Genomic DNA, 21,909 nt, shown 5'->3' on the forward strand with positions numbered 1-21,909 from the left:
TCTTGAATGCTGAAATAGTATGAAATAAATGAGAAATTTATATGAAACATGAAACAAATAGCAGAACCATTTATCTTGTCAAAATTTATCTTTGGATTGGGGCGCCTGGGTGGCTCAGTTGGTTAAGCGACTGCCTTCGGCTCAGGTCATGATCCTGGAGTCCCGGGATCGAGTGCCGCATCGGGCTCCCTGCTCGGCAGGGAGTCTGCTTCTCCCTCTGACCCTCCTCCCTCTCATGCTCTCTGTCTCTCATTCTCTCTCTCTCAAACAAATAAATAAAATCTTTAAAAATAAATAAATAAATAAATTTATCTTTGGATTGTATAAGTTTCCTCTTGTGAAAACCTTTATTGTTGTATTTTATAGATTTTTTCATAATTACATTTTAGAGCTATTGTTTAAAAATGCAAGAAAGTATTAGAGAAAATAGGTAGTTAGCTTTGGATCTGTTGGTCAGTGATAAAATAATTTGCTCTGTAAGGTTAACTTTAGTGATGATAGCTTTTGAACTCATTCACTTATTTCTAAATAATTATAATAATTCTGTCTTTCATGTATTCATATTGGTTCATATGATATTTCCAAATACTCAGCTGGTTTTGACCAGAGTCCATAGCTAAGGGGAAAAAAAAGTAGCTTTAGTGAGTCACGTGGACCTCCAAACTCATGCGATTCAGGAATGATGAGCAAGTGAAACCCTTTGCTGGTTCTCAAGTGTTAGTGACCCTAAGAATCACCTGCAGGCCCCGCCCTCAGAGATTTTGACTCAGCAGCTCTGGGGTAGGACCTAGAATGTGCATTTCTAACAAGGTCCCAGGTGATGTTGACACCTTGGACCTGGGAGCCTCACCTTGAGAGCCATTGTTATAGACCATCCTTTGACAAAATTTGGCTGTGAAGGGAGAGTGGGCAGTAAACAGTGAGAAGAGCAAGACTGAGTAAAGGGGTCCTTACTAAGATCATGCTTGGTTTAGGAATAGCCCAAACTTTGCTTATAAACCATTTTCCCTTCCACCTGGGGTCTTACCTGCTGTCTCAGGTCCTTGGCCATCTATTTCTGTTTTGTCAATTTTTATTATTTTAGGGTCATACAGTTTCTCAGATCCTGATGTAGCTGTGTCAGTTTGTTGGAATGAGGGTTAATAATTCTATCTTAAATCTAAATATTTCTTTTTTTTTTTTTTAAAGATTTTATTTATTTATTTGAGAGAGAGAATGAGACAGAGAGAGAAAGCATGAGAGGGGGGCGGGTCAGAGGGAGAAGCAGACTCCCCGCTGAGCAGGGAGCCCGATGCGAGACTCGATCCCGGGACTCCAGGATCATGACCTGAGCCAAAGGCAGTCACTTAACCAATTGAGCCACCCAGGCGCCCCAGATCTAAATATTTCTAAAGCATGACTAAACGTTTGTGAAAGCTGACTTAATGGTGATAGATAAATCCATTTATCTCCATAGTTTAACATAGGAAGTGGTAGTATTTTGTGTGTTAACATGAGCCATGTTTTGTAGCTACACTTTGTGATAAAATGGGTAATGGTTGAGTATCTTTGTTTCTTTTGTTACAGAATCTGTTCCCAGCTATACCACCAAAGTATCTTTTAGCCTTCAGCTTTGATGCCATCCATTAGAAGACTGCAGAATCTCCCTGTGCTGTGGAGCTATAAATCTTGGTGTTGTGGAATAATGGTTTGCGCTTAAGGACAAAGTCTAGAAACCACAGTCATAGTTAGGGAAAATGATTTTCAGATTTCACATTTGCAAATAGTTCTCTCTGTGGACTGGAGAATTGATAAGTGGGTTTATATATAAAAGTTCATTTGCATATACTTGTTTCCAAAGAATGCACATTTAATATTTTAGAAAATGTGTTATTTTTTAAAATTATAACTTAGAGACCAAAATCTGAAGTTGATTACACTGTTTTTAGGAATCCAGGGATAAAGGGATTGTAAAAAGAGCATTTATATGGGGCTAGCCAAATGAGATTTTATTTTATTTTGAAAGAGTTTTAATGAATTATTTCTTTTACTAAGAAAAGCTTTCCTTGGGTTTATACAAACTGCTGTTTTCATATATTTTAATTGTATTTTGTAAGACTTTAGGTATAATTTGGGCATTGAAGGTAGAAAGAAGAGCTGGATTGTCTGCCCATGCATTGGGCGCAGGATACTCAGATGGTGCGCTGGGAGTCCTCACAGAGGCATAGTGGTCGTGGCTGGTCCTGGGAAGCCTTACGTGGCCTGCATGGATGGTCCTCCTGTTCTGAGTGGGTACCTCGGGGGTCCCAGGATGCACCTTAGAGCAGGGAGTAGAGGCAGTACCCTTAGGGACTCCTCCTCCTCCAAGGTGGCTTTACAAGGTAGCAGGGATGACTACTTGTCCATTACGGATGAGGAGTGCCTAGGAAAGCTTTCCTGACAGGTGCTACAGGAAAACTCTGCCCAGGCCACAATGCTGCAGTCCACAGGGAGCTCATGAGACTGTTTTTTTGTTGGCAAGGATGGGATTCATGATAAGGCTTTGGACTCTTACACCACATCATATGATTTGGAGAAATTGTACAAATATCTATTTTTATACCACTATTTTGAGCTAAAGGAAACAGGACTGTGAGTTGAAGATAAGCTTTAACAAGTAGCTTTTATGACTAAGAAGGAAAAAGTGCATATATTTACGTATACTCCTATATGAATCGACTCCTACATGGTCTAGTTCAGTGCCATCCAATAGAATTTTCTGCAGTGATGGAAATGTTCTTTAACTGTGCTGTCCAAATGTAGTGACCATTAGACACATGTGGTTTTGACTACTTGAATAATGCCTGGTATAAGTGAAGAACTTTTAATTAATTAAGGATTTTTAATTAAATTTAAATTTAGATTGCCACAGGTGGCTGCCATATTGGACACACAAGTCTAGCCAGTTGGGTTTTTTGGAAGAAAGGAAGAGTGATTTTTATTTTCTCTTATCTGAAGAACAGTCTGTCCCCAGAGGGGCCCCTATTGACACCCTCCATATTTTGTCTTGATAGATTTATTCATAATTCCCAGTGTTTTATCCTCAACAGATGCAAAAAAGGCAGAACATTCTAAAACCATATGGTAATGCTTCAGCGGAGGATTGCTTCAAGTTAAAAACAAACTCTGAGAAGTAGGTTAAGAGATGAAAAGAGTAGGAAAATGAGAAATCACTTCAATTGAACCTCAAACAATTGCATTTTTCTTTTTAGCTCCTCAAAAATGGAATTGAAATTTATTAGTTGTACTACTTGAATGATTTTGAAATTTCATTTCATGCCAAGGTATATATTATATATAGCCAAATGGAAAATAAATCTTAAAAGGGGGCAAATAGGGGCTTTCACACAAATTGTCCATGAATAATGTAAAATTTGTTTCAATAAAACCAGTCTTTTGTGCAAAAACCTCGTTTTGGTGCTACATATAAACAAAGGAAAAAGTATTGCAAAGTATATAATACATAATTGTTTCATGTTACATTATATCCCATACCAAATATATTGTTTGAATATAACATTTGTAGAGATATTATTTAATTTATTCATGTAAATGTAAAAATGCAGCACGATTATAGGGCATCTCAGTGGAAATATCATAGAGATTTGAAAATTTTACATGATGCATATGGACTGATTCATAATTTGGAAAAGGAATTTCCATAGCAGGATATATGTATGAGCATTAAAGCAATATGAATAAAAGAATAAAATGTAATTCCTAGAAGAAAAATGTTCTGGTTCCAAAAGCTTATTATTATACCCATTTTTCAGATGTTGGATTTTTAAGGGGCAGAGACACAGGTGAAATCATCGAGTAGTACATTTTAATTACCAGCAAGGACCACACCACATTTCTTAACTGGAGCTTTCTAGAATGACCATTAGGCATGCTTGCCAAACACCAGTTTAGGGTAACTTAATGATGATGGCAAACAGTAACCTCCAGAAATCATTTACTGTCTTTCCTTCTTTGTGTCCCTTCTTTCTCACCTCAATGCCATCTCTTGAATCTCTCACTACTCCTGAGTGGGAAGGAAGCCTACTTTGAGGTGTTGTGTTGTGGTGGGTGTAGGTTTATGCGATTCTCATTTCCCACGTCCTGATTCATAGGGGCACCAATTTGCCTAGCTTCTCCCACCCTACTTGTCGGTAGCAGTATGTGTTATTAGAGTAACTTTTGATCATGTAATAACATTTCTTGGAATTTTAAAGAACTTTCCAATTCTTTCCCGAAATTAAAGTTCTGGACTCCAGTCTTCATTGAGTTCACAAATGGTTCAACATCCACTTCCCTTAATGTCCCAATGATCTAAATTCCATTTTCTAGTTTGTTTTCCTTATTGACATACTCCAAATCATTCCACCCATCCTTGCCTATCTTTGAATACTGTAGAGTCTGTCTGGAGATATCAACAGATGTTTCGAATCTCCCTGTATTTGCCATCTCTTTATTGTGCAAATGTGCACGCACGCACGCATGCACACGCATTCCAGTCTTTTCTGGAAGCTGATCGGCACTGGGACTCGGGGAGCCAGGATTGCAAGTCCAGCTCTTTTACTAACGCACCGTATAATCTTGGGAAAATCACTTCACCTTTTACCTACCTGTAAAAAATAGAGCTGGAGAAGACATTTCTAAGGCTGATTCTTTTTTTTTTTTTAAAGATTTTATTTATTTATTTGACAGAGACAGAGACAGCGAGAGCAGGAACACAGCAGGGGGAGTGGGAGAGGGAGAAGCAGGCTTCCCACTGAGCAGGGACTGATGTGGGACTCGATCCCAAGACTCTGGGATCACGACCTGAGCCGAGGCAGTCGCTTAACGACTGAGCCACCCAGGCGCCCAAGGCTGATTCTATCTTTAACATTTTATGACTTGTCTTCTACTAAGAACCCCTTTTTATATTAACAACCCAGCGTGTCCTCCCTACCTCACTGGTCACTCGGCTTCCAGCTCCTTATGGGCTGCTGGGCACCCTTGTTCTTTAGGCATGTGTTTGAAACTATCTTGTCCACTATTAAATGTTAAGTTTCTGGAGTTTGCTAAATAGATAGACAGACTGCGCCCAATATTAGAAAACGAATAGCAAATCTGTGAAGAATTTACCCACACATTTCTCTTGTGTTCCCAATACTTCCATCTGTGCTGAGATGTACAAATATTATTTCAGATATTGCCTCAAAAGAGGAAGTGTGCATCATAAAGAATTGCATTTTCTAGATATCCAAATCAAAGATACAGTGAGGTATCACCTCACACCCTTTGGTGTAGCTATTATTAAAACAAAAAACCCCAGAAAATAATTGTTGGTGAGGATATGGAGAAATTGGAACCCTTGTCCCTGTTGGTGGGAGTATAAGATGATGCAATTGCTATGGAAAATAGCATGGCAGTTCCTCCAAAAATTAAAAGTAGAATCACCATATGGTCCAGCAATTCGACTTCTGAGTTTGTTGAAAGTAGGGTCTCAAAGAGCTAATGGTACACCTGTGTTCCTAGCGGTACTAGTCATAATAGCCAAGAGCAGGAAGCCTCCCAGATGTCTACAGATGGGTAGACAAAATGTGGTAGATACATACCATGGGATGTTCTTCAGTCTTAAAAAGGAAGGAACTCCCATCACACGCTACAACATGAATGAAACTTGAGGACATTATGCTAAGTGAAATAAACTAGTGACAAAAAGACAAATACTGTATGAGTCCACCTCTATGAGGTCCTCAGGGTAGTCCTATCCATACAGACAGAAAGAAGAATGGGCATTAGTAGGGAGGAGGGGGAGGGAGAAAATGCGAGTTGTTTAATGGGTATAGAGTTTCAATTCTGAAAATGAAAAAGTGAAAAGTCAATGAGAAACTGAGCGCGCACTCCAGATGGGTGTATATTTATTTAATTACACATTGTGTCACAATACCATTTTACTAGTACAGTAACGCACATTATAAACTGTGCAACAAGAAACAGTAAAGTACAAAGAAACATGAAATAGAGTTTGAAGGCTATCTCCCCGATGTGGGTGGATGGTCCTGCCGCAGCCCTGAGCTGCACGGACCCTGCTGTGGAGAACACTGCTTTGAGACCCAGGCTTTCAACCTAATGAAAACCATGGCAAATGCTTCCACAGGCTGACGTCACTGGGTCTGTGCAAGCTTCTGTGGGGAGAGAGGATCCACAGGTCTCGTGAGATTTCCAAATAGTTCTGTGAGCCATAAAGGCTTCGGTCTCAGTTCTCCCGAGAATGAGCAGAATGTCAGCGTCCTTTACACATTGAATTGAAATTAACATTAACCCTTAAAAATCACATGAAATCAACCACTTTAAAATGAACAATTCAATGGCATTTACTGCATTCACAGTATTGTACAACCACCCCCTCCAACTTGTGCCAAACATTTTCATCACCACCCACCCTCTGCCCACAAAAAGCCCCATACCGATTAATGCCCTTCCCCGCAGCCCCTGGCAGTCACCAGGCTACTTCCTGTCTCTGGATTTACCTCTTCTGCGTATTTCCTATCCGTGGGACAGTACTACATGACTGAACCTGGCATCATGTGGAGGTCCACTGAATGGTCTCTACGATAATCACCACGACAATGATCAGAATGAAAAAACAGCAGCAAGCATTAAAGTTCCTGCACCTGAGATTCTGGACTGGGTGGGAACAGGGTACCTCACTGCAGGTGCTGACCTGGATTCTCCTCTCCACGTGGTGGTGGGTGTTTGGTCTCGGGCTCCAGTGGGTGGGGAGGATCGCAGCCTTTGTGGACACAGTATACCAGGGTTGGGGTAAAGCCTTTCCCTTGTTTCCCATGGCGTTCTCCTTCACCGCGTCCGCTCTGGTGTTCCCCTTCCCTGCGTCCACTGGGGCGCCACTCCTAGTGGGAGAGGGCATGGGGATGGCGGTCCCAAGGGCAGGTGAGCTAACGGCAGGAAGTGACGGCAACCCTGGTGACTGCAGGGCCTCACCTGACCCACTCTGAGCACAAAAGCCCGACAGACATGCCTCGCAGTTGTTACTGTCATGCGGCCCTTCAAGAGAGATTTCCTTGATGGTAGGTATCGTCTCCATGGACCTAAATCCTTCTCTGTAGCATTTCTTCAGAATTCGGAACACCAGGTTGTTCAGGATCCTTGAGATGTTCTCTTTTGTGAACTCAGGAACCTCAAATGGAGACTGATCGCACCTCTGACATCTCTGGGCAAAGACCCTCATCTTCACCTTGCCCCTGGGTTCCCCCCCACTCTTGTGCATGTGGAAAAGGACCTGAACTTGAGCAGAGGCCCAACTGCGAGAGCACAGGGAGCACTGGAACCTGCGGGGACAGAAGACGAGACCCTCAGCTTGGCCCAGGATGGCCGAGTTGTGGGCTGGGCCGGAGGGAGGAAGGGGCGCCCAACCACACAGAGACGTGACTTGACTGGGGTCGAGGTTAGTGGGGGAAGAAATTAGCGAGCCCCTGTCTCCCCTGTGCCACCAACGTGCCCGGTGACCCACAGGTGTCTGTCATGAAAATAGCAGATCACAAGCTGTTGGTGCTGGAAGGGACCTTCTAAGTCCTACACGATGGTTCTAGAGATGCGGCGCGTGCTGGAAGCCATCATGTGCAGAGACTTGGTGGGTGTAAGAAGCAGGACTAGACCTCAGGCCTCCTAACCCCAAACCAAGGCTTCTTCAAATGTAGATTGAAGTGGGTCAGAGGCTACAGGGGCAACAGCAGCTTAAATCATCCCCCAAGAGCTCCGAACTGAAACCCACAGGTGGTACAAGGGGGTGTTGGTAGGTGCTACCATCTGAAAGTTTGTGTTTCCCCCCAAATTCACATATCGGAATCCGAACCTCCAAAGGTGATGATGTTAGAAGGCCTTTGGGAGGTGCTTAGGTCATGAGGGTGGAGCCCATGTGAATGTGATTAGTACCCTTATCAAAGAGATCCCATAGAGCCCCCTAGCTCCTTCCACCATGTGAGGATACAGGAGAATTCCACAACCCAGAAGAGGGCTTTCACCAGACTAGCTGGCACCCTGATCTTGGACTTCCAGCCTCTAGAACTATGAGCAATACATTTCTGTTGTGTATAAGCTGTCCAGTCTGGTGTATTTTTTTTTTTAATTTCATTTCATTTTATCTTATTTATTTTATTGCCACCCAAACAGACTAAGACAGTAAGTCGTAGAGCCACAGATCAGGGCAAGTCTAGTGTCTAGAGGAAAAGCATTGCTTTGCCCTGTTGCCCAGGGGCCCCCAATATCCCAGTATTTTAGGGAGATCACTGTGTCCAGCTTTCTCTCCTTTTGCTCCGCCTCCAACCCAATTCATTGCTCAAGGTAGCCTGGAAAACTTCATATTCTGTGTGCACCTAGCCTCAGGGTACAAGGGAATGATACCTCATCTCTGCAGGGAAGAGGGCAATTTCCTGAGCTCACATATTTGGACAAATATATGTCAGGATATGATGGAGAGAGGGGAAGAAGGCACACAAGAACATGGCTGCACCCAGGACAGGAATTATGGGAGAGGCAGAAGCTACAGTATGGCAGGGACAAATTATCCATGCACTCCCACCCACTTCCCAACCCCCTCGCAGTTAGGTTGGGCAATGTGACTGGTTGCCCAATGGGATGTGGGAAGTGACGTGTTATTTCCAGATCTGGCACAGAAGCTCTTGGAAAACCCTCCAGCTCCTCTTCCTCTGCCTCGGTGACATGGGGACCACGTGTGAGGTCAAATCATTGATATTTCGAGGTTTATCTGTTCTAGCAGCCAAGCCTCGACTAATCTGGGATGGTGAATTGGAGGGGGCTGGGAAGAATGAGCCAGTCAAGGTTTCCTTCTTGTGTTTTGATTCTGGCCGCACCTCACAGGGTGAACATGGCCATGAAATGAAGGGAAGAGGCCAAGAGGTTCTGACCACCATGAGTGAGATGGCCTTACTGGGGTCATTCAGAGTCAGTGGTGCACAGGGCCCTGGGCTCTGCTCTCCTGAGCTGCTTCCCCTGGCCCTCCCTCTGGGTCATATTGCTCTGTTCATTGCCAGCTCAGAGTTCAAGGTTCTCACAAAAGAAGGGGGGGACTGAGATTTTGCTTGGACGCTCCTGGTGCCAGCTCCTGGCCCAGGAAAGCCATGGGCCACAAGGAGAGGAGACCTCTGCTTCCTCTGCCCAGACCCTCCCCCAGAGAGGAGGGCAGTGGGCAGGCACCGAGGCCCTGCCCCAGTCCCAGGAGAGAGTCTCAGGCCCCCACCCTCTGTGCAGGAAGGCAGCCCCACCCCCTGACCCTTGGGGCTCTGCTTTCCCACCTGGGAAAAAGAGTAAGGCTTTGGATGACTTCCAAGAGTCTTAGTTTAAAAGGATCCATCAGCCCAGAGCAGAGGGAGCAAGACTGCTGCATGTTGCTCAACCACCCTAACCTCTGCCCTCTCCTGGAGGGGCCTCCTCAGCCCACGGGACCTCTCCCTCCTGGGCTCCATAGTGAGCCCCAGGTCCTCCGAGGCAGGAACTTTGCCTACCCAGCTCTCCTTCAGCTGCTCCCCTTCCCTCTTCCTCACTGCTCCCCCCCAACCCCTATGCAGCCCACACCAGTGCCCAGTCCTGCTACTGTTTGGGGTTCACTGTGATAAAGAAAAAAACCCTTTACCAAAGCTAAAATGTCTTGCATGATGGGCACCGTACTTCCGGTAGTCTTCCATGCACAAGCATGGGATAAAACAAGAAAAGGAGCAAGGATACACAGTAACGAATTTTCTGGAATACATACCATCCCTTTCCCCACTCACCTGGCAAAAGCCCTCTGCTGGTACTGTAACCATCCTGGCTTCAGGCTGTTGGGAAGAAGGTCTTTGTCTACTGTCAGGGTCCATTTGTGCCATGGCTTCACTTCCTGAATTAATTCCTGGAACACTTGCTTCCATAGCTCCATGTCCTGACTCGTCGTATGCTATGTGGTGAGCTGCATGCATCGGGATCTCCTGGAGACTCTGATGGGTCTGTAGCAGAACATGAGGTTTCCTGCTTTAAAGAACAGGGACTGGGACCTGCTCTCCCTTTGTGTACCTGACCTGGGCCCATGGACCAGGCCTTTGCCTCAGGGACAAAGGTCAGTTGAATCTGGCTCCCAGTTCAGAGGACAGTGCTAGCCTCCTCCACAGGGAATTTCCAAAGACACAGAATGCATGGTTTCATCCAACAAAATATGACCACGGGACAGCCCCAGACTCTGGATTGGGTCTCAGGAGTGGATCTCAGTCCGGCTCTGCTGATTACCTGCCTTTAACCTGGAATACATCCTTTACCTCTGAAGCCTCTGGAAATGGTGGAGAGAGGTTGCAGGTGCTTTTTCTGTTCTAACACTTGGAAATCCTTATCCACTGGGCTGCTGTGCTCATGACTGGGGAGGAGAGATGCAGATGCAAAGAAGGACAGGGCCATCGTGGGCCCTCCCTGCTCCCTGCGTCCCTGCCCTGGGCTCTCTGCTTCCCGTTCAAGCGGGTCTCTGTATGACTGGATCTTACAGCCCCCAAGCTGTCCAAGGAGACTCCTGAACCTTGTCCTCCACCCATTAGAAACCAAAGCTGACACAGCCCGAGTGCCCGGATGAGGCTGCAAGGTCAGTCCCCACGTGGGTGAGCAGCCAGTGGCCACACCTGAATCCACTTCCTTGAGGAGAGGCTTGAAAAGGAAGGAGAGAGGAGCAGGGGGCAGGCAACGGCCCGGGGAGGGTGGGCAAGATTCTGGGTGTCTGCATGCCACGACCCCCTCCGCAGACAGCCTGCCACTGACCTGCGCCCCTGACCAACTGCTGCCCAAGAGGAAAGCCCCACCCTCGGCGGCCCGCTGCCCTGGCATCCCCCCAGCCGCCTCCGTGCCTCTCGGGCCACTCTCCATGCTGCAGCTGGGGCAGGGGTTTCTTTCCAGAGGTGGAAGCCCCCACCCGCAAGCTGCATGTTCGCATGGCATTTGGACCCTCACAGGCCACCCCTGCCTTCTACCAGCCTCAGCCCTGCCCAGCTGATCTTCCCCCAAGCCCATATCCGCCCCTACACCCTAAGCCACAGCCCCTCGCTCCATGCCATCCTCTTAGACTCCTGCTGTCCCAGCCCTGCACCCTGTGCTCACAGCCACCCCAAGGAGGAGAGCCCCTGCCTTTGCTCCCAGGGCTCCTGCCCAGGTTCCAGGGCCCAACAGCGCATGCTCCATGTTGCACATCCCCCTGAGCTGGCCGCACCAGCCTCCTAGCTGCACCCGGAAAGAAATCTCAGCCAGGTGAGCAAGCTTGCTCCCTCCCCACCCGTGGTTGTACAAATGCCAATGCTCTTCTGCATCGCAGAGCTGGTTCAGAGCAAGTGGAGAGCAGAGGGTGTTGAGACAAGAGCCTGTCTTACTTTCTGGCCTGGTATGAGATCTTATGTGAAAATGTCATAGGCAGTTCTGCGTTGTTAAAACCACCCTTGGCAGGGCGCCTGGGTGGCTCAGTCCGTTGAACCTCGGACTCTTTGGTTTCGGTTCAGGTCATGATCTTAGGGTTTTGAGATCCAACCCCGTGTCAGGCTCCGTGCTCAGCACGGAGTCAGCTTCAGATTCTCTCCCCCCTGCCCTTTCCTCCACTTGCGCTCTCTCTCTCTAAAATAAACAAACAAATAAAATCTTAAAGAAAAAAACCAACCCTTGAAAGCAAGTGTGCAAGGGGATCCTTGAAGATCCCCAGATAGCTCAGTGTTTCTTTGTCATGTAAAGGTTACTTTTAGCCCCTCGCTCTACTAAGAATATTCTAATTGGAAGACTCTGCCTTCTTAAATGATAGAAGTATTTGAACGCAAGCATTAAAGAATGTGAGAAGGTTTGTCACATTTAAATTAACATAGGCTAGGGTCGTTTGGGTGGCTCAGTGGGTTAAGCGATAGACTCTTGATTCTGGCTCATGTCATGATCTCAGGGTTGAGAGATCAAGCCCTCCATTGGAATCTGCCCTGGGCCATGGAGCCTGCTTCAGATTCTCTCCCTCCCTCGCCCCCTATCCCTCCCCGCTCTAAGAGATTAATTAATTAATTAACATAGGCTAAATGTGTTCCCTCTAACTATCATAAGTAACATCATTTACCTGATCTTCCAGAGAATTCTTGGTTTCTGGGGTGGGGGCGGGGATGCCAAGGCCTAGGAAATAGCACAGGAGCTCAGCAGGGCTGAAGATAGCTGGAGATTCGTATTCCTCAGACCAGCCATGGAGTTCTCATTGAATTGGTCTGGGCGTCAGATCTCTTAAAAATTCCTCAAGTGATTCCAAGGCCGGGTTATTGTGGTCACCACTCCAGGAGGCTGAAGGGAAGGACAAGGTGGGCAGGTCCTAGTCAGCAATCACAGACCCAGAGCCAGGGGGGTCCCTCCCCTGCAGCGCTGTGGTGGGATCAGCAAAGCTTACAGACGCTGTTTTGGGGGAAGTGGTTCTAGGGCTGCCCAGTCGCCTCCACCAGCTGGGTCGGACACTGGCGGTCTAGGCAGTGGGCTCCCAGAGGAGGAGAGGGGGTGGATGGGGTGGGAGAGAGGAAGGGGAGGGAGGGAGGAAAAGGAAAGTTTGGGTGGGGTGAGGAGGGAGGGGTTTCCTGGAGCCTCCCGGGCAAGCTCCTTCCTGGCCTCACTGCACCTCCAGAGGAGATTTATAAAGGGGGTGAGGGGACAAGGGACAGAATGGAGCTGGAGGTCAGGGGGTCTTTGGTCTGGGGCTCTGACCTGCTGTGTGACAGTGGGCAAGTCATTTCAGGCCTTTTGAAGATGAAATGCCACGTTTTATGCAGAGGGCTACTAGGCATGCCTGGTGCCGAGAAGGGCCTGGAAGGAAGCCAACACTGGTCCCTGAAGCTTGACAAAAACAATTCCTAGGACCTCACTTGGAACAGTGACTCTCACAGAAACCCCTGCACTCTGGAAATGGGAATTTACGTGCAGACAGACAAGCTCTCCTCACTGCCTCTACCTAGCCAGGGTTCTGTCTCTCCCTTCCTGGTGGGCAATGGCCGCGGCACGGCCCTCCTCATACCCAGCTTCTAACCCAGAGGCCATTCTCCTCGCAACAGGGTCAGGGACACTTGCTGTCACTCTTTCTGAACACTGGCTGGGGTCTGGCTGTGCCGCGGGGGGGTTGGGGGGGTAGGGGGGCCTTGTGTGAAAGCTTGGGACAGGCCCAGCTGAGCTTGGACAACACTCTGCCTTCTCGTTTCAGCTCCTGTGCTGAAAACAAGTGTCCTTTTCAGGTCTATTTGTGCAATGTGTGTCAGATTTTTTTGTGTTTTTTGTTGGCGATCTTGTTGTTTCAAGGGGCCCCGAAGCCTAGTGCTAGGTCTAGGGTGCCTAGTGGTGAGGAGGCTGGGATGTGCCTTCCGGAGAGAATGTGCGTTCGATAAGCTTCATTCAGGCATGAGTTCTAGTGCTGCTGCCTGCAAGTTCAATGTTAATACATGAACATGACTTACTACATAAGGTGTCTTTAAACAGAAACAACACAAGGTTATGGATTGCTCAGCTGACCAAAAGCTAGAGGCTGGCAGGAACTAAGTCTGCATTTCCCCGGGGAGCGATGGTTCAGTATTTTGCTATTTCAGTGTTCTTGGCAACTTTATGGACCATAACTGCAAATCATGAGAGGGGGCTGCATTTTCCTTTGTCTACCCTGTGGTTTATCTTCCCTCCCATCCTTCCATGGGGAGAACTGGCTTGGTGAAACTAAACCACTTCTGAGCCTTGCCCTCACCTGTTACCCAGTTTTTGTTCAGAAAGTGCTAATGACTAGTGCAGTTAGCTCTAGTATTAGACCCTGCCAGATCTCCAGGCCGTCTGCTAGCCCCTGTCTTGTCTGTGACCCAGAGATCGAAGTGTCATTCCTTTCCCAGCCAGCCTTCTGGATGGGTGGTTATCACTGATTGAACGCACCGGGAACTGTAAATCCAGCCATTTCAGACTGCAATTTCTTTTTGCTCCCATGTACCAAATTGCCTGGACCCTGGGGAGTGGTGGATATATTCCAGGAAAACAAGTCCGCTCCATCCTCAGCTCAGTGCTTTCCAAGTCCTGTGCCAAAGGCAGTCTGGCCCCTTCTGGCAGTCCCTTATCATCCCTTTCCCCTGTGGTGCTCCCGGGTCTCTCCCAGCAGTGAGAGCTGATATAGAGAATGAAGCTGATATAGAGAATGAAGAGGTTCCCGGACTCAGTCCTGTGGTGTTCCATCGTGTAGAAATTGGGAAGAGGAGGATGATCCAAAAAATGAGATGTCATGTTTCTGCAGTCTCTGCATCAATCCAACAGGAAAGAAATCATCTGTGTGACGCCATGAGGTGCCGACAGACACCACTAGGAGCCTCAATCACTCATTCACTGTGTGTTGAGGAAAAGACAACAACAGACATCATTAGGATGTTCCTCCATTTATTCAAAAAATATTAGTGTCAGTTTCTGTGCTCCAGACACTAGGGCTACGGCGGCAAGTAAAACAAAGAGTACCCTCACAGAGCTTATGTTTGATTCAGCTGGGGAGACAGACAATGACCCAATAAACAAGCAAAGGCTACCACGTGAGATGACATTCGAACCAAGACCTGTCTGAAGTGAAGGAATGGGCCAAGCATATATGGGGTAGAGGCACATTCAGATCAGAGGGGACAGCCCGTGTGAAAGCCCAGAGGTGGAAGTGGGTCTCGTGTGTCTGTGGAGGAGCAGGGAAACCAGGGTGGCCAGAATCAAGTGAGCGGAAAAGGAGTATATGAGGTTGGAGATGCAGCTGAGGGCTGCAGGGTCTTGTAGGATTTTATTCCTAGTGTGATGGGAAACCAGTGAAGAGTTTTGGGTACGAGAGTGAGAAGGTCTGATTTCACATTGTGTGATCTCTGCCGTCTGACCTGTCCACTCAGGCTCTCTGCTGTCTCTGCAATGAGCTAAGGACTGAATGGACGTGACTGGTGGGTCAAGAACAAAGCAGGGAGACCCACCAGAAGGCTGCTACCCACTGGGTAGACAAAGGAAAATGCAGTCCCCTCTCATGATTTGTACTTCCCTGATGCCGAGTGATGCTGAGGACTTTTTCATGTGTCTGTTGGCCATTTGGATGTCTTCTTTGCAGGAATGTCTGTTCATGTCTTCTGCCCATTTCTTGATTAGATTATTTGTTCTTTGGGTGTTCAGTTTGATAAGTTCTTTATAGATTTTGGATACTAGCCTTTTATCTGTTATGTCATTTGCAAATATCTTCTCCCATTCTGTCAGTTATCTTTTGGTTTTGTTGACTATTTCCTTTGCTGTGCAAAAGCTTTTTATCTTGATGAAGTCCCAATAGTTCATTTTTGTCCTTGCTTCCTTTGCCTTTGGCGATGTATCTAGGAAGAAGTTGCTGCGGCTGAGGTCGAAGAGGTTGCTGCCTGTGTTCTCCTCAAGGATTTAGATGGATTCCTGTCTCACATTTAGCTCTTTCATCCATTTTGAGTCTATTTTTGTGTGTGGTGTAAGGAAATGGTCCAGTTTCATTCTTCTGCATGTGGCTGTCCAATTTTCCCAACACCATTTGTTGAAGAGACTGTCTTTTTTCCATTGGACGTTCTTTCCTGCTTTGTCAAGGATTAGTTGACCATAGAGTTGAGGGTCCATTTCTGGGCTCTCTATTCTGTTCCACTGATCTATGTGTCTGTTTTTGTGCCAGTACCACACTGTCTTGATGATTACAGTTTTGTAATAGAGCTGGAAGTCCGGAATTGTGATGCCGCCCGCTTTGCTTTTTTTTTTCAACATTCCTCTGGCTATTCGGGGTCTTTTCTGGTTCCATACAAATTTTAGGATTATTTGTTCCATTTCTTTGAAAAAAGTTGATGGTATTTTGATAGAGATTGCATTAAATGTGTAGATTGCTCTAGGTAGCACAGACATGTTCACAATATTTGATCTTCCGATCCATGAGCATGGAACGTTTTTCCATTTCTTTGTGTCTTCCTCAATTTCTTTCATGAGTATTTTATAGTTTTCTGAGTACAGATCCTTTGCCTCTTTGGTTAGATTTATTCCTAGGTATCTTATGGTTTTGGGTGCAATTGTAAATGGGATCGACTCCTTAATTTCTCTTTCTTCTGTCTTGTTGTTGGTGTATAGAAATGCAACGGATTTCTGTGCATTGATTTTATATCCTGCCACTTTACTGAATTCCTGTATGAGTTCTAGCAGTTTTGGGGTGGAGTCTTTTGGGTTTCCCACATAAAATATCACATCATCTGCGAAGAGTGAGAGTTTGACTTCCTCTTTGCTGATTCGGATGTCTTTGATTTCTTTTTGTTGTCTGATTGCTGTGGCTAGGACTTCTAGTACTGTGTTGAATAGCAGTGGTGATAGTGGACATCCCTGCCGTGCTCCTGGCCTTAGGAGGAAAGCTCTCGGTTTGTCCCCATTGAGAATGGTATTCACTGTGGGCTTTTTGTAGATAGCTTTTATGATATTGAGATATGTACCCTCTTCCCTACACTGTGAAGACTTTTAATCAAGAAAGGATGCTGTACTTTGTCAAATGCTTTTTCTGCATCTATTGAGAGTATCACATGGTTCTTGTTCTTTCTTTTATTAATGTATTGTATCACATTGATTGATTTGCAGATGCTGAACCACACTTGCAGGCCAGGAATAAATCCTACTTGGTCGTGGTGAATAATCCCTTTCATGTACTGGTGGATCCTATTGGCTAGTATTTTGCTGAGAATTTTTGCATCCATGTTTATCAGGGATATTGGTCTGTAGTTCTCCTTTTTGATGGGGTCTTTGTCTGGTTTTGGGATCAAGGTAATGTTGGCCTCATAAAATGAGTTTGGAAGTTCTCCTTCCATTTCTTTCTTCTTCTTTTTTGTTTTTTTTGGGAACAGTTTCAGAAGAATAGGTATTAATTCTTTATTTTTACTTATTTATTTATTTTTAAAGATTTTATTTATTTGACAGAGAGCATGAGAGCAGGAACACAAGCAGGGGGGAGTGAGAGAGGGAGAAGCAGGCTTCCTGTGGAGCAGGGAGCGCGATGCAGGGCTCAAACCCAGGACCCTGGGATCATGACCTGAGAGAAAGGCAGACGCTTAATGACTGAGCCACCCAGGCGCCCCTAGGTATTAATTCTTTAAATGTTTGGTAGATCTCCCCTGGGAAGCCATCTGGCCCTGGGCTGTTGTTTGTTGGGAGAATAGTTATTGTTTTAAAAATACACATTTTTAGTAAACTGTCTCACATTGGTGCCCCACCCCGCCTCCCACCAGGCACCCACAAAGGGATGTTAGGAAGGCTGGTGCACAGAGGGCACCCTCAGCGGAGCACCAAGCAGCAAGGCAGCCGGGTCGCTGGCTTCTGGCTTCACGGATCCCAAGTGGGGTTGCCAGATGAAACACAGTTTTACTTGGATTTGAACTTCGGTTAAATTCCAATTTCAATAACAATGAATAATAAAGATTCTTAGCGAATTTTACACTACAATTAGTATCTTATACTAAAAGTTGATCCCTGCTCATCTGAAATTTGAATTTAAATCGGGGGGGGGGCCCTGGTGCTGGCTTTGGGCTGCTAAATGTGACTACTTTCGTTGGGGTGGCGGGGCGGGGGCTTCGCGACCCTCGCGGTCACTCCAGGAGAAATCCCGGCCCGCCGAAGGCAAGGGCGGACGAGGTGGGCGGGAAGCTACAAGTCTCGCGAGAAAGCGAGCCGGCTGGGGTCGGGCCGGAAGTGTTTTGGGGGCGCCGGCTGGGCGGGGCCGGAAGTGTGCTGGGGCGGGGGCGGGGCGGGGCGGGGCTAGGCGGGGCGAGGGGCGGAGAGGCGGGGAGCAAAATGATAGCTGCGGGAAAGTGCTGCTCGGCGACAGGGCCAAGGTCAGACGAGTGAGAAGAGCAGGACCCTTCCATTTGAACTGTACGCTGATGAGATTAGACCCAGAAGCTCCGTAAAGGAACAAAACCCTCACACGTAGTATTTCTAGTTATTCAAGTTTGAGTGTTTGTGACCTCCCATCCCATAAAATACAGTTCCAGCTTCATGGCGAAGGGGAAAAGGAAAAAAAGGAGAGGGCAGCGATGAAGTGACCTGCAGTGGGGGCGCCCCGGGCCCCCTGCAGTCCCGCTGGTTACAGGCTGGAGTGAGTGACGCCCAGGATTTAAAAACCTCCTTGATATTAATCCCACTCTCGCCCCAAACGGAGCATTTCCAGTTCCAGTCAATTGTCTTGAAGTAGAACGAACGTTCTGAAGAGATGAATATTCCACAAAATAACCAATTTTTCACGACTTTTAAAATGAAAATGAGAACTATTAGGGTTAAATAAAGGGGATTTAACCGTGTTCCTGGCTGGCTGGAGAAGGAATAAAACACCGCAGAGCGAGTGAAAGGTATTTTACAGTGTTTCGTTAGGTATGGAACTAGCGAACTGGGGATGGGCCACCGTGTCACCACCACACTCCCCAGTCCACTGTTACTGGCTACTGGAAAGTCAGTCTACCTTCATCTCTGACATATTTCGTTCGTCCTATTTTAAATCTTTGTGAACCTGCAGTCACTGTTGTTGTCCTAAATACAGCTAAAATGTACCCCTTGTTTAGACCATATTTTAAGAAAATAGGTATGAGGATATATCTTTATGCCATCATACCTGTCTAGCCTGGCTTCTAAGATTTTGACTTAAAAAATGTTTTATGCAATATACAGACAGAAGAATAAGGCATATATACCAGCATAATGAGTAATTATAAAGCAAATACTTGTATAAATACTACTAAGTTCAAAAAATTGAATATTGCTATTGTGAAAGTGCATAAAGGAAAGCTTATTCAAAACTGAGTCAGCAGTGGGGGGGTGGGGCGCGCCTGGCTCAGTCCGGTAGATGGGGGACTCTTGATCTCAGGGTCCTGAGTTCACGCTCCACGTCGGGCATGGAATCTACTTAAAAAAAAAAAAAAATGTGTCCGGAAGGGAGAGCGCTCATGCGCTACCACCCCTCACAGCCTAGTAGACCAGCACGAAGGAGTATTTCTTCATCGCCCAGAAAGAGCGAGCTGTGCTTGCCTGCAGCCAGTGAGAGGTCACCACCACTTCCAACTCTCCTTTCCCTCCAATGAACTTTTGTTCAAAGCAGTCCCTCCCCAAATCCCTCTTTCCTCCTCTAAATGGACGTTCTCCGCCTTTGTTCTCTGGACTTGCCTTTTCACCATAGTTTGCAACTCCTGAATTGCGATTCTTCTGCTATTCCTGAATAAACTCATTTGCTGCTTGGTAACCTTCTTTGTTAAATTTTGAAGGTTGACACCATCATTCTAGAAGCCCCCCCAAGTGTCCCTTCTCATCAAAACTCCTCTTCTCTAGAAGTGACCACTCTCCTCTAACTTTGGTGTAATAATTACCGCCTGTGTCTGCAGCTCTATTTTTAAATTTTGTCTTTTAACAATGTCACGTAAACAGAATCAACCTATATGTAGTTTTTTGTTTTGCTTCTGTTAATTAAATAAGGCCATTAGATGGAGGTGGTTCTAATGCCTTGGTAGCTTATGTAAGCAAACTGAAACCTAGGTCAGAATCAATGCGTTGGAACCCGAGAAAATGAAACTTAAGAACAACCAATCACAGCCAACCAGACTTTCCCAACTAAGGCTACTGTATAAGCTATAGCCAATCAAATAATTTCCTCGCTTAGCTTCTGAGTCTTCTCTATAAAAACCTGTTCCCTAGCTCCTGTGGGTGGAGCATACCTAGCCACTTTTGGTCTGGGGCTGCCTGACACCGACTGGTGTGTGCTGAAATAAATTCTTGAAAAATTTTAATGTGCTTCAGTTTATGTTTTAACACTTCTTTTACCCAATAGTATATATGTGAGATTCATCCATGCTGTTTCATGCTACAGTAATTTATTGATTTTCAATCCTGTATATTCCATTGAATGAAAACTACAATGTTTTTATCCACACTACTGTTGTTGCCTGTGTGAGTTGTTTCCAGTTTTTGCTTATGATAATGAAACTTTCCATATATTTAGCCATATCTTTTTTGTGCCTTTATGTGCCTTTTTGTTGGGTGTATAACTAAAAATGGAAATGCGTGGTCATAAAGTATGCATATATTAACCATCAGGAGATATCCCAGTTTGGGAAAGTTTATGAGTACTTCAATTACTCCATTACTCACCAATACCTGATATTGTCATTATTTTATTTTTATTTTTATTTATTTATTTTTTTTAGAAGAGTTTTTTTTTTTTTTTTTTTAAGATTTTATTTATTTATTTGAGACAGAGAGAATGAGAGAGAGAGCACATGAGAGGGGGGAGGGTCAGAGGGAGAAGCAGACTCCCCGCCGAGCAGGGAGCCCGATGTGGGACTCGATCCCAGGACTCCAGGATCATGACCTGAGCCGAAGGCAGTCGCTTAACCAACTGAGCCACCCAGGGGCCCCTATTGTCATTATTTTAAAATTTAACCTTTCTAGTGGTAATGTAAAAATATTTCACTATGATTTAAATTTATGTTTTCCTGATTATTGTTGAAATCGAGTATCTTTTCATAATGTTGATTGACAATTTAGATATTCTCATTTCTGAAGTACTTGGTCACGTCTTTTCCTCATTTTAAAAACTGAGTTGTTTATCTTTTTTTATTCGTTTGTTGGGATTTTAAAAATATATTTTCCATATTGATTCTTTTTCAGTTACATGTGGGACAAATATATGTTTCATCTTCCTACTTTGGAGATCTTTATAATGGTAAATGTAAATAAAATAAATTAATATTACCTAAAATAAATAAAATAAGAGAAATAGAGGAAATGAATAACTTGTTAAAATTATGAAACATTATTATTAACATCTTAATATACCTGTAATTATTAAAGAAAGCTATAAAAACTGGGTCTAGGTTGTGATCTAGGTTTATTTTCTAGGTGAGTGCTATAAAACATTCAAGGAAAAGATAATTCTAACCTTACACAATATTTTTACATGTATAGAAAAAGAAGTCATGCTTGATAACTCATTTTATTAGCACAGTATAACCTTGATTCAAAAAAACAATCAAGAAGACAAATTGTAGGCCAACGTCATCTAAGAACTTAACATATATATTAAAAAAAAGCCCGACACATAGAATAACAAAAAACCCAGCAAAGGCAATCTAGCAATGTATTTTAAAATGTATCTTGACCAAGTTGAATTTATGCTATGAATGCAAGAGTGTCTTAACAGAAAGTTATTATTGTAACTCACTATATTAACATACAATCTTCAAAATAGATTAAAAAAAAACAAATAGGGGTGCCTGGGTGGCTCAGCCGTTTAAGCATCTGCCTTCAGTTCAGGTCACATAATCCTGGGGGCCTGGGATCAAGCCCCAGCTCGGCCTCCCTACTCAGCGGGGAGCCTGCTTCTCCCTCACCCTCTGCTGCCCACCCCTCAGCTTGTGCTCTCTCTCTCAAATAAATAAATAAAATCTTAAAAAAATAAAAGTAAATAAAAAACCCAATAAAAAAGAGTATTAGGTAAAATCCAACATCCATGGAAGACAAAAAGAAAAAAAAATCAAATCTTAGCAAACTAGGAATAGAAGGGAATTACTTTGTTTGATAGAGTATCTAATAAAACCCTACAGCAAAATCATTCCACAAGGAGAAACAATAGAAGTTTACCCTTAAAAATTCAGAAATGAGACAAGTACACTGCCATCATTTAACATGGGAACCTCTATTCAGTGTTGTAATACAACATTGTAATGCAGCCCAATAAGTTGTTAACAAAATGGCTATAGGGATTGGGAAGGGAGAAAGAAAAACTGCAATTATTCACAGACAGTATGATTGTTTACATAGGTAGGGAAAAAAATTCCCAAGGAATCTATAGGTAAATGATGAGAATTATTAAGAGTT

At 45.0% G+C, this 21,909-nt stretch overlaps 2 protein-coding genes across 4 annotated transcripts in view; one reads left to right on the plus strand and one right to left on the minus strand.

The window, feature by feature from the left end:
* LRRC2 (leucine rich repeat containing 2) overlaps positions 1–3,750 on the plus strand; it is a 42,613-nt gene extending 38,863 nt beyond the window's left edge. For both annotated transcript variants that reach the window (XM_045862578.3, XM_045862577.3), the window contains exon 9: positions 1,567–3,750. In XM_045862578.3, the coding sequence (XP_045718534.1) occupies positions 1,567–1,616 (50 nt within the window). In that variant the 3' untranslated portion in view covers positions 1,617–3,750. The remainder of the gene's footprint in view (positions 1–1,566) is intronic.
* Positions 3,751–5,884: 2,134 nt separating this feature from the next.
* Positions 5,885–12,539, minus strand: RTP3 (receptor transporter protein 3). 2 transcript variants are annotated; one of them, XM_045862580.3, is made up of 4 exons: positions 12,437–12,536; positions 12,119–12,333; positions 9,798–10,007; positions 5,885–7,337 (listed from the first exon to the last, which is right to left on the minus strand). In XM_045862580.3, the coding sequence occupies exons 3-4, from the start codon at positions 9,938–9,940 to the stop codon at positions 6,572–6,574; spliced, it is 909 nt and encodes a 302-aa protein (XP_045718536.1). In that variant the 5' UTR covers positions 9,941–10,007; positions 12,119–12,333; positions 12,437–12,536; the 3' UTR covers positions 5,885–6,571. The 2 variants fall into 2 exon arrangements, with proteins under 2 accessions (XP_045718536.1, XP_045718535.1); XM_045862579.3 differs by having other exon boundaries at positions 12,119–12,539.
* Positions 12,540–21,909: the final 9,370 nt, after the last annotated feature.

The sequence above is a fragment of the Mirounga angustirostris genome, unplaced genomic scaffold (assembly GCF_029215605.1).
Source record: "Mirounga angustirostris isolate CCGP_5_RB_7025 unplaced genomic scaffold, mMirAng1.0.hap1 SCAF_1, whole genome shotgun sequence".
Lineage (NCBI taxonomy): Eukaryota > Metazoa > Chordata > Mammalia > Carnivora > Phocidae > Mirounga > Mirounga angustirostris.